Consider the following 13264-nt stretch of genomic DNA (forward strand, 5'->3'; position numbering starts at 1 on the left):
AACTTCAGATATTCAGTATTTCTCTTTTTACGGACCAGTCTATCTAATAATTCTGTAGATAAGTTTTATTGGTTAAAAACCCTAACTTTTTCTGTTTTGAAGCCAAAGGTGAAGGTGGAATGAATGGAACAACCCTCACTTCCTCTAGGACCCAGGATCATAGGTTGTTATCATTAGTTTTTTTCACAGAGAATCCAGAGTAGCTTCAGATTATGTTTTCCTTGGGGTAAAAGCAATTCAGCATGGCACATGCGCGTCTTAAGCACTGGCCTGGTTAGGATATTATTATTATTTTTTAAAAAGGAATATATTTAAAAGTCATCACTTACTGTATAATGCCCACATAGTTCTCAATCTCTGCAGGGGGAGCTTTTCTCCAGTTTTTTTTAAATCCAATCACCATAGTGTTTGGTTTCATCCTGCCCAAGCCAGAGGCCTAAACAGTACATAAAAACATGGACACTCCTTACCATACATATAAAACACTTCAGCAAACGAAAAATAATGGTCCAAAGATAACTGAAGTAACGTTCTAGATATTCCGAAGATTAGATTACATTTTAGTGTGTGTCCTTCATGCCCGTACCAAAGCATAAAACAGAAAGATTAGCTCTAAATCATCTCAGCCATAAATGGTTTTTAGATGACAGAAATGTAGCTTTTCTAAATTAGCATTCATTTGCATTTCTTCTGACATACACTCATTAAAATGGTTCAATAATTTAAAATCAAGAGAGGGTTGGTTTAGTGGCTGGCATGCTTATTGTAACAGAGTGGTACCAAGCTCATTTCCAATTGTAACATCTGTAATGTCGCTAGTAATGAGGTTCATCTTTAGATTTCTGACACACAAAGGCCACTAAAGAATGAATCTGTGGCAGCAGTTGAAATGGAACAGGGACGCATTTCCAGAACCAAATCTACTCTGCAGAGCACACTGTATACACCAATTCTAAATCTTCCAACTGGCATCCATACATACGCTTAATTCCCTTTTGGTTACATGATTTGAATACCATTTCCACCAGTTAATGCTTTGAAGTTGATCTGAGTGATAGAAATATGTGCAAATATATTTGTCATTCAGCTTAATATAGTCTAAATGTAGATCTACTTGAAGTAACTTTACTCATCTCTACTCCGATCTGGGCCCTCTTGTCTTTTCCCTCTCAGCTGTTTCACTTGGAATCAAGCTCACATGGTGTCTGTTCTCATATCTTTGCATATGACTCTCATATATCTATTTACCCATCTCTAATCTTGTTCCCAGCTTCCAGCCTTGCACCTACATCTGCCTGTTAGAGAACTCAAACTGGATATCCCATTAATGTTTTTGACTCAGTATGTATCAAACTGAACTCATTATTACTATCCATAAACAATATAATATTTATTTATGAAATTGACAACGATGAGTGGAAGCGTTAGCCTAAGCAAGCGGAGGCTTACCTCTTCATCAAAGACTAGAGAACATGAGGAGATAACAGACAATTAAGAGGAATTTGCAGAGTGGGAGAGAAGAGGATGGCTTCTATTTTATCAGTAAAGTAGATGTCTTCTGGGAGGAGGAACAAAGAAGGTTTTTAAAAGAGAAGAGAATGTTTGGAATAGCCACAGTGGAGAGTGTGATAGAATGCTAATAAGGGGAAATAAAAGCATTGCTGTACATCAGTATAGGCTCAGCTGAAATTAGATAGCATAAATTTCTGGGAAACCCATCTGGCAGAGTTGTATGACTTTATCTAGGAGTGTTCAGTAGCATATAAGTACGAATAGAGAAGGTAGATGATGGACATGACCCAAGATTCAAGTTTGGCAAGGTGTGTCTGATGACAGGACAAAAGGACAAACTACTCAAGGAAAGCTGGAGGTATATGGTTGAACTGGTCAACCATATATATGGTCAAGATTGTGAGATATGGGAAGTGTAACTATGATAAGGGTAATGAACAAGGAAAACAAGGAGGGATAGAGGACTGGGGGTTATAGTGAGTGCGGAGACTGTTTGGGAGTGGTGTGGAGGTCATAGAGATGAACTTCAGAGTTATAGGTCATTGAGGTGGGATAGTTATAGGGGAATGATGGTTAGATCAACGGTATTACTATTTCTCTACATGGCTGAGGTGAAATGAAGATGGAGAGGTAGAAGTTCTGGAAGTGAATGCAACTGGTACAACTCTTGCTGCAAAACGGGAACATCTGGAGAAGCCCTCCATCTATAGGAAAGCTCTTATTTGTTTTGACATTTTCCTTGACAGGGATGGATACCTTGGCAAGGGTGTATCTCCATGCTTAATGGTGATAATCAGGACTACTGAAGAACAAAAGCATTTCTGTAGTTACATCCATAAAAGAGCCTTATATGATCTCACCAATCAATAATAAGTCCAGTTCTTATGTTTCTACACTTTTTACCAAGTGATGTCTCTCTGAAGATGAAGCTTTCCACAAAAAAAAATAATTTACAAAAGTCTACCTGTTTATTTTTTCCTATTTTTTATCTGGAGTACCTTTGACATACAGACAGATCATTTTCATGCATATTTTATAGAGCTGAGCATGCACACATATGAAATTTTAGTACTAATGTCCTCGGTAATAATGTAATTTATGATTTCATTTTCAAAATCATTTGGTGTTCTCTCTACTTTTGAATATCTTGAGAACAGATCCTTCGGTGCTGACAAAATAGTTACAGAGCCATCATCCTGGTACAAGCCCTTATGCGTGGTCTATTACAAGAGCCTTCTAGATGGTGCTCTGCCTTGTCTCCCTCTACTCCAACCCATTCTCTACTGAACTGCCAAAGTGATTTTCCTGAAGCACAAGTCTGATCATCTCACTGCCCTCAGCCCTCATTACCCCAAAGTGGAATCACTTTGGATATATCTCGTACGCCCATAGGTAGTTACTTGCATATTGTCTCCCCTATTAGAATGTGATCTCCTAAAGGTCAAGGACTCTATTTTCTTTGCATCTCCAGAACTTGGCACAGTGCCTGGCACAGTCAACATACTTGTTGATAGACTGTCATATCCAGTATAGTTCTCTGTATTTTTTTTTCCCTGCATGTACTTGATCTGTTCCAGCTTTTTTTCTTGATTTCATCTTCTTTAGTACCATTTTTTCTGCTTCATGCAGTATGTGTACCTTATCTGTCCATGAGATTTCCATAGAAGAGACAATGAAGCACACCTACCCCCTTATAGCAGAAAAGTAGGGGGCTATTGGGACAGAATGCTGTATACATTGTCAGATTCAATCCCTTGTTTTTCTTTATCTAAAGAAAGATTTCAATGTGGAGTGAAGCTGGGGCATAACAGTGATTTAAAAAGAAACTATGTAAATAAAATGTATTTTTTAAAAGAAAAAAGGCAAAGTTGTTGATATTTACTCCAAAGAGTGCACCTTATCCTTGAGTTCCTGAATTTCCATATTCAGGAGAGTCACAAGTCGGGACCATATCCAGATGACAGACATGTTTGTCTGCAGAGGATAGGAAATGAAAGGGCAATGCAGACTCAAATGGATAGTCTTGGAGACTGGGAATTAAGGATTCGGGAAAGCATCATCTGTAGAGTATCACAAAATCATTCAGTAAAGAGGAAGGAGCTTTGACATAATAGACCCATAGATAGAGTCTATTACAAAACCTGTCTGGTTCATGGCCCCACTCATGGAGAACCCGGGAATGGCAGTATCTGCTTGGTCAGCTTGTTCCAAAAGGCCTTTCAGTTTTCTGCATGTATGGAGGTTAACAAAAATGGATACTGGAGCTGATTTTCTTTAACTCCCCCAAACTTACCAAACAGGTTCTAGAGTCCATTTACTGTCTGGGGTTGCCAAGCAGCTCACCTCTCTGGTGGGGCCCACCTGGCTCTAGTACCTGCTGAGCCCTAGTACCTGGCCCTAGAACCTGCTAGTACTGTACCTAGTACAGTACCAGTAAAGAATTGCCATCTAGAGCAGAGAAGGACCTCAGACACCTTCCAATCCAATGCCCTCATTTTACACATGAGGAAATTGAAGTAGTCAGAATTAGAATCCACTGACTCCAGAGCCAATGATCTTTCCATTGTACTATGGTTTCCCCTGAGATAGGTGCAAGTTGCTTCTAGGTACATGTTGTTCCCTGTTATGTTGATGACTCCAAGTCCAAGGACATGGTCTGTGGTTAGCTTTTCTTTGTTATGACTCAATTATCATCTCAGCATCTGTCTCATGTAAGCTGTTTGATACACGCAGATTCCTGCATGGGTCATGTAGCCATATAAGCCTCTCCTCAGGTCCGTGTAGAACTCTCCATCTCTCTCTCTCCTCTTCTTGTAGCTTGTACATTTTCTCCAGATGCATATTTTCTCTTGTGCATATACATCCCATGAACAAGAGGAAGGGACTAGCCTGTATACCTGTTACATATGATCAGAAAGGGAGGTCGATTGATCCCAAAAGAACAGGAGATAACAGATGGATTGGTCAGATTATACAGTGGCATTCACAATACATTAAAAGGCCTAGGAGAAGGCCTCCTGTGCACTGAGGAATTCCTCTCTAGATCTATGAAAGAACAGAAGAAGAATCCCACGGAATGAGAAGGCATGAATTGGTTGCAATCTGTCCCCACATCAGTGAGATCCCAAATCTACTGACACATTGACATAAATACACTTCAGTGTCCTAACCATACCTGTCTCCCATAGCCTTGTCAAAGGTGATAGTGATTCTTATTTGAATAATTGCAACCCCCTCCTCACCAATCTTCAGCACCAGTTGACTTTTATTTCTGCTGCAGAAGTTGTCTTCAATATACATTATTTGACCATAGCATCCCTGTTACCAGGGACTTTAAATTGCTTCTACCCGTTGATATCAGATCTTCACTCCATGCTTTAATATCCATTGACCAGATCCATAGGTCATCTCACATGTGTGATTTTTCTCGTATGCTAAAGATATCATTGACTCAAAGTCCTCTTAATACATTGTCCCTTTCTTGTTTATAAACCTTCTCACAATACTGCCATATGACTAAGTATCTTCCATTTCCGTTCACGAAGCTCCCCATTTTTGTTTGTGGTTCAGTCATTTTTCAGTTCAGTCTGACTTGTTGTAACACCATTTGGAGTTTTCTTGGCAAAGATACTGGAATGGTTTGCCACTTTCTTCTCCAAGTCATTTTACAGATAAGGAAACTGAGGCAAACAGGGTTAAGTGATTTGCCCAAGGTCACACAACTAATAAGCATCCAAGGCCAGATTTGAACTCACAAAGAGGAATCTTCCTGACTCTGGAACCAGGACTCTCTCCACTGGACCACATGGCTGCCCCATGAACATCCTCTAGTTATAGGTAAAGTGGTTTCTAAAGTATTTTCATAAAAACCATCCTAGCTGGATCAAAGATCAAGTGACCATTTCCTTGGCTACTACCACTTGCCTTAGGCTGGGAATGTATCCCACATATGCTTTCTCTTCCCTTTCCCTCCCAAATATGCACTTAACATTATTTTCAAACCCATCAAGCACACTTGCCATTGTCCAATTTCTAGGATTTTTTAGCATTGTTTTCTTATTCAGTTCTCATTCAATACTCATTTTGTCTTCATCTATGTTATTTATCTCAGATTATAAGTTTGCAGAAGGTACTTCATGTGTATAGTGCCTAACATAACTTCTAGTACAAAAAGATAATGGGGAGAATGGGAACAAATAGATCTATCCTCTCCCTTGTGAGTTCAGTTCAATTCAATAAACATTTATTAATCATCTTCTATGTGATCTCCAGGCTCTGGGGAGACTGAAAAGAAAAAGAAAAGTTTCTTCCCTCAGGGAACTTACATTGTCCTTATCCTTCCAAGGTTTCAGACTGCCCACTCTATCCTGCAAGTTTTTGAATCAGATAGTAGATTTCTGAGTGTTGGGATTGATTTATTTCTTGATTCATTCATTCATTTGTTTGTTTAGGGGTGGCTTTGAATTCTTGTGAATTCATCTGTGGGGAACTCCTCGTGTGAACACTTCCTCTATGGATGCAGATTAGAAACCCAGAGTTGTTTTGAGTAGCAGCACCAAACTAAAATAGAAACTGAGGCCACTCAACCACATATAAGGATCCCTGCAGACTACAGTTGCATGGTTACTACTAAACCACCTATTAATATAATCCATGTTCTGTTATGTATTTATTTTATTAAATATTTCACAATAACATTTAACCAGGTTTGGGCCACACTCAGATTTGACACCTCTGGGCTAGAGCACTGAGATATTATCCACAGTTGCACTATTAATATGTGTTCGAAGCAGGATTTGAATCCAGATCTTTCTGCCCAGAAGGCTGGCCCTTTAACCAGGCTATTTCTATAGGTTAGGATTACTTGTTGAAAAAGCAAATTTAGAATAAAATGTATACATGCTAAATTTATGTAAGCAATGATTTATAAGATAGAGGACAGTGTGTTATGATGAATGGGACAGAAACTCTGACTTTGTATACTGAACTACTAGACAGCTTTAGGATGGACAGTTCACAGAGGAGCTGCTAAAAAAGTAACCCATCGCTTCCTTGCAATGACACATTTTTGCGGTGGCTAGGAAAATTAAAAAGAGATGACAGGATCGCTAGGAGGTAATAGTTTCTCTGGTACTTAGAAATTATTGCTCTTGGATAAGTGACTTGGTGCATTCTCTTTAGGTGCAATAAGAAGACTTTATTCCTCATTTCTAAGACTGTCATTTGAGTCTCGATTCTGCCTCATTCTTCCTGCCTGCCTGTACTAACATCTATAGCCTCTGAATGTGGTCCTGACTTCTGACTCCATTGAGTATAAAAATTCAGAAAGCCAAGAACAGGGATATGACAGGAATATTTTCAGCTGGATCTTCCCTTCCTTTTAAAAACAATAGCTTATGAATGGCTTTTGTCTTTATATCACATTTGGTTTCTAGCTCCCCTCTAGGTTGAATGTTCCCTTATGAGAATGAAAGACGTTTAAGCAGCAACGTATGATAGAGAGACTACGTCTGACCATGTACGTAACATTCTGTCTCAGTAGTCCTCCACTTCTCTGCTATAGAGTGGGAGAGGATGCATGTTTCATTATCTGCCATCCGGGACTTTCACTGACTTTTCATTTACTCAGAGTTTGGTTTCTTTTTAAGGATCTTTCCATTCACAGTGTTGCAGTCTTTATGTATATTTTTCTTTTGATTCTTTTGGTTGTTCTGCCCTGCATATGACCATACAATTCTTCCCATGTCTCTCTGAATTGCTTATTTTTAACATGTCATACTGAATAACATATCACATTCACGTATAATATTCTTAGCCATCTTCCATTCGATAGACGCCCGCTTTGTTTCTGATTCTTTGCTTTCCACAGAGAGTGCTAATCTATCAATAGTTTGGCATATGTTGGATCTTTGTTTCTTTCTTTGGCTTCCTTGGGGTGTATGCCCACTAGTGGGATTGCCAGATCAAAGGGTATGGACAGGTTAATCTCTTTCTCCCTGGAAGATGCTATGCTTTATAATACAATGATTGTTCTTGACATGTGGTATGTTTGAAAAAGGAAGTGTTTTCCATCTGGACATTAAATACTCTAATAATCTCATTATACTATAACCTAGTTTATGTATTTGCCATCCATGGTTGAGCCATGTTGAACTGAGTTAAAGGTTTTGTGATAACCAAGTAAAGGCAACATAAGTGGATAGAGTGCTGGACCTCGAATCAGGAAGACTTGTCTTCATGAGTTCAAATATAACCTCAGACACTTATTAGCTGTGTGACTCTGGACAAACCCAGTTTTCTCATCTGTAAAATGAGCCAGAGAAGGAAATGGCAAATGGCTCAGCCCTTCCAGCATCTCTGCCAAGTAAACCCCAAATGGGGCTACAAAGAATTGGATATGACTGAAAAATGACGGAACAAAACATTGAGGAGTTGTAGTAAGGACGAAATGAATGAACATGAAAAGTGCTTTGCAAACCTCAAAGTTTTGTATAAATGCTAGTGGACGCTATTGTTGTCATTAAAGAAATTTTTCACATCTGCTTTTGGGGTTCTCTGTATCCTCTTTTTTGTCTTTCAAACTTCTAGTGACTGATTTTTAAAATTGATGTTGCATCTTTATTTTGTCCTTTGAATTGCTTTGACTCCTTCTATGGCCCCAGTTTTTTGGCTTTCACTTTCAGTTGTTGATTTAGAGTATCAAGAATTTCTGATATCCTTTGATTTTCCAAATTCCATTCTGTGTAATTCTTTGTCATTGTCTTTAATCGGGTGATTTAGTTTAGCAAGTTTTCAGCTGCCTGTACCAGCTGGACATTTATGTAATCTTTAATATGTCTTCAAGAGTTTTATTAAGCTCCTTCCAGTCATTGGCCTTAGGAGTATTCCTAGATAGTTCTACTTTTCCTTCTAAGGTCCTTACCATTATAACACATACACCCTGCAATGCTGTTCCCAAGACCTGAAATATTGTGGGAGAATGCATTGCTTCGTGAAGGCTAGTTCGAATACCCCTGTTTTGGTAGAATTTGTCTGCTATTTGTATTTATATTGTCAAACTCAAAAAGGACTTTATGCATTTTATGATGCAGAAGTGAAAAGGGAATGCATTCCAGGTGTGAGGGATAGCCAATGCAAAGACATGGATAAAAAGAGGTACAGTGCCATGCATATGCTGTCTCCATCCCAATTATACTAAAACTTTTCTGCCTGACATTATCAATGACCTTATCACCAAACCCAGTGGCTGTTTTTCAGTACTTATTGAGCATTTGAGAACTTGATTAGGCTGCTACGGGGTGCATTGAGTCAGGAAGAATTGAGTTCAAATTTGATATCAGATACTAGCTATGGCCTTGGGCAAGTCACTTAACTTCTATCCACCTCAGTTTCCTCAACTATAAAATGGGCATAATGGCACCTACCTCACGAGGTTTATCGAATCATCTAATGAAATGATATTTGTAAAATACTTAAGTGCTTAATAAATGCTTCCTCCCCCCCCCCCCCCAACCAATTTCTTGATATTCGCTCCTTCCCAGGCTTTTATGACATGGTGATATCATGATTTGCCTTCTATTTCCCTGAGTATTTCTATATTGTCTCTTTCATTGACTACTCTTTCTCTTCCTGTCCTTTTAATGTGGGTCTTCTCCACTTTGTTCCCTTTTGCTACCTTCTCTTTTCTTTCTACACCCTCTTTTTTTCAACCTTATCCACTCTTAGGGCTTCAGTCATCAACTTTAGGCAGAACACTCTTAGATCTGTACCACTACCCCCAAACTCTCTATAGGGCTCCAGTTTCATTTCCAACTGCTTGATGGCTATCCCCACATGAAAGCTCCATTGCCACCCCTGTCTGAACAGAGAACAAAGGGCTGGATCAGGATCAGTCAAAGGATCAGGTTTTGTTAAATATAAGCTCTGTGAGCAAGGGCAAGTCAGTTGACCTCTATGTGCCTCAGTTTTCTTATGTGTAAAATGAGGATGTTGATCTAAGTGACTTCTAAGTTACCTTCTGGCTCTAATTCTATGATCCAGAAATGAACATATAATCTTTCTGCCAACATCTATCCCTCCTCTTGCTTTCTCTATTTCTGTTTCATGGCATAATATCGTCCAATTTTTTCCAAGTTTGAAATGTCCAAGTCATCTCTGACTATCTACTCTTCTTGCCCTCCCCCTCTTCCTAATCCAATTAGTTCCCAAGCTCTGTTGCATAGTCCTTGGCAGCATCAATTCTGTCTTCATTGAAATGTAAGCTCCTTACAAATCAGGATGGTTTCATTCTTTGAAGTGGCATCCCCAGTGCCTGATACTTCCTAGCACATAGTAAGTACTTCATCAAGACTTGTTCATTAACTGATCTACTCCCTTTACTGCTTCCTGCTCCTTCTACTTCCATAATACAACCATCTCTTGCCTAGGCTAAACAGGTTCCTAACTGGTCTTTTTTTCTTTAATGTGCCCTTTCTCTAAGTTTACCCCCACTCCTTTGATCACATAAAAAACATTCAGTGGCTCTCTATTGTTTACATCATAAAGAACAAATTTCCTATATAAGCATTTAAGACCTTCCTTGACTCTAGCCTACCTTTCCATCTCAGTTATATCCTTCACATACTCCATATTCCAGTTAATTCTTGATCATTTACAGTCACCTCCCATTCTCATCCTGTTCTCTCCCACTCCTATGCCTTTGCTTGTATCATTTCCAATTCCTGACAGTTCTGTTTCCATCTTTACCAATTAAAATCCTTTTTTTCCTTCAAAGATCACTTCACATGTCACTTACATGATGATGTCCTACGTGATCCCAACAGGTGAAAGTGATCTGCCTCTCTCTAAAATTTTCACGCTTTGAATTTTCTCCTTTGCAGTTAGTAATATACTGACATACTAACTATCTCACAGATACACAGAACTGGAAGGAACTTCAGTGGCCATTTAGTCCAACCCAAACTTGCAAAAGAATCCTCTCTAAAACATATCCAACAAGTAGTCATCTAGCTTCTCCTTGAAAACCTCCAGGGAAGGGGAGTCCACCACCTCCCAGAACAGACAAGTCCACTTTGGGATACTTCTAATTGTAAGAAAAGTATTCCTTATTTCAATCTTAAATTTATCTTTTTGTAATTTGTAACTTATAGGTGCTTGTATGTATGCTTTTTTCTCCTTTCTAAACTCTAAATTCCTTGAAGGGAGAGATTCTTTCCTATTTCATTCTATATCCCTAGCACCGATCACTTTGCTTTGCATGCAGTAGGTGCTTAATAAATACTTTGTTGCATTAAATTGTTGAATTGTACTTTGTGATAGCAGGTATGGGGAAAAGGCTTTACCTATTTACTCTATACTGAGGGCATAAAAGGTCAAGGCTCTAGGGAGAATCCAGAGAGCTAAAATCAGTGAGCAGCTCTGAATATTAAATTTCATTAAATGTTCTGGAAATAATTTAGGTGGACTGTGAGATTTAACCCAGCAGATCATCATTCATTTATTTAGTTGGCTCTAGCAGCTGCCCTCACATCATTTGCACAAAAAAGGAGTAAAATGCCTAACTCTTAATGCTGTACATAGTATGAAATGCAAAATAATTTGAAGTTTTAATAGGATACTGAATGTTGCCAACTATCGGAAAAAATTTGCATTTCAATATGTGCTGGCGCAGATTGGGTTATGGTGGCCAAAGGCAACCTCGTTTTCCATTTTGCATTGTTCTCATTCACAACTCAGAGACACTGAAACTCAGGGCATCCTTTCATCACGTCTGGTGCCTGGAACAAGAGCCCTTCCAGATCCTGAATCATCTGTATTGATCTCGGCAGTTGGCTGGCTGGACCATTTTACATTAGAGCTTCATTAACATTCAGTGTTAATTGTCTTTCACTTTTCCACTTATTGGCCTTACCTGAAGGAGACTTCTGACACCATCCCTAAAGGAGTCTGCTGCTACTGCGGCATAGAAAGCCTTAATTTTGTTCTTGAGAAGCCAAGCCTGCTTTTTCGCCATGCTGCTGTTCATCTCCTTCACACACTCCTTGCGTGGTCCCTGTTATGACATGATGAAATGTTGGTCAGTCAAAAGCCGTGGCATTCAACATCAACCTGTGGTTGGTTGTTAAAGGACAAAACTAGGTGACTGAGCCCTGTTAGGCTAAGGGATGGGAGAATACCTCCCTAAAGTTGGCAAAAATTAAGCCTTCCCTCCCCAAACCTACCACTGTTTGTATTCACATTCTAGCCAAGGAGTCTGGGGTTATTAGCATGGGATTAATTAACTGCAATGATTAGGAGTGAAATGGGAAGGGGCAGGTGGTGATGAACCTGGATTCATGGCAGAGCTGTGATGAAAGTGACTCAGGAGGAAGATGCCAACAGCCCTTGGCTCAGCCTTCAGGGTCACTTTTAGGGGTGGTGAGTCAGTCCTCACCATGGCATAAATTTAAAGAAACACATAGAAATTAGTGGGTAGGGTAGGTGGTGGGCTATAGCCTTACATAGTTCATACACCATTAAAGCTGGAAGGGACCTCAGAGGGTTGGGCTCGGCAACTCTTTCATTTTTCAAATGAGCAAACTGAGGCCCAGAGAAGTTAGAAAGTTTGCCCACGGTCACAAAGTAAGTAAGCACCAGAACTGGACCTTCTGACTTCTCTTTACCACGTTGGGTTACCACTGTTAGGTTCCCTTAAAAACAAAAAACTGTCCCTGTGATTTTTATTAGCATAGGGAGTTGTCTATTAGTACAGATCAAAACCTTTGTAATTTCTAGTCTTAGAGAGCTGCCTGGATGCAGGGAGTTAAGTGATTTGCCTGGGGTCACGTAGCCAGTATGTGTTTGAGTCAGAACTTGAATTCGGGTCTTCTAAAGTCTGAGGCCAGTCTTTTTCTCCCATGTGTCATGCTTTCATTTACATGTATCTTCCCCACTCAGACAACTAGGGGAGAGGAGTAGTGGAAAGGGTAGTTTAGACCTTTGATTTCATCAGTTTCCTAATGTGGATAGTTCCATCACAGATGCAGAAAGGCAATTAACCCCCCAAAGCATAGTTTTAGGGAGCTTTCCGGGACACTGAATGGTTAAACAGATTGCTTATATTCTCACAGCAAGCTCTGTACCTGGGTCTTCATATCTTTGGGACATCTTGAAGAGGATATTCCAGAGACATAATCCATAAACAACCATATCTGAGTTCCACAGACAACTCGAACTCTACATGTCCAAAACCGAACTCAGTATTTTCCCCCCAAAACCCTCCCCTTCATCCAGACTTCTCTATTCCGTCCAGGGTACCATCATTTTCCTATTATTGTAGGCCTAGGCTTGCAATTTCAGTGTCATCTTCAGCTCCTAAATCTCACTCTCCTCACGTGGCTAATCCATTGCCAAATTACCTTCACAATATCTCTTATGTCGGTCCTCTTCTCCCTCTTTGTTTAACATCTCTCTGTTCATGTAGCCATCACTCTAGTTCAGACTCTCGCCACCTGGACTAAGGCAATAGCCTTCTCATTAACTTCCCTATCACAGTTCTTCTCTCACTCCAATCCATCCTCAAACTCAATTGCCTGAATTAATTTTCCTAAAGAGTAGGTTTCCTCATGTCACCTCCTCCTCCTCCTCAATAAACTCCACTGGTTCTCATCTAGCTTTCAGGATCAAATATAAGGTCCTCTCTTAGGCATTTGAAGCTAATCACAGCCTGGCCTCTTCCTCCCTTTCCAATATTTTCTTTAGCTCCCTTCACACA

General features: G+C 39.6%; 1 protein-coding gene and 1 long non-coding RNA gene across 4 annotated transcripts in view; one reads left to right on the forward strand and one right to left on the reverse strand.

The window, feature by feature from the left end:
• Positions 1-13264, forward strand: part of LOC140513522 (uncharacterized) — a 134752-nt gene that overhangs the window by 82035 nt on the left and 39453 nt on the right. The window lies entirely within an intron of this gene.
• SLC12A1 (solute carrier family 12 member 1) overlaps positions 1-13264 on the reverse strand; it is a 129163-nt gene that overhangs the window by 43518 nt on the left and 72381 nt on the right. For all 3 annotated transcript variants that reach the window (XM_072623266.1, XM_072623265.1, XM_072623267.1), the window contains 2 exons: positions 11423-11563; positions 330-436 (listed from right to left, as the gene is read on the reverse strand). In XM_072623266.1, the coding sequence (XP_072479367.1) occupies positions 330-436; positions 11423-11563 (248 nt within the window). The remainder of the gene's footprint in view (positions 1-329; positions 437-11422; positions 11564-13264) is intronic.

This window comes from Notamacropus eugenii, chromosome 7, assembly GCF_028372415.1.
Source record: "Notamacropus eugenii isolate mMacEug1 chromosome 7, mMacEug1.pri_v2, whole genome shotgun sequence".
In the NCBI taxonomy this organism is placed as follows: domain Eukaryota; kingdom Metazoa; phylum Chordata; class Mammalia; order Diprotodontia; family Macropodidae; genus Notamacropus; species Notamacropus eugenii.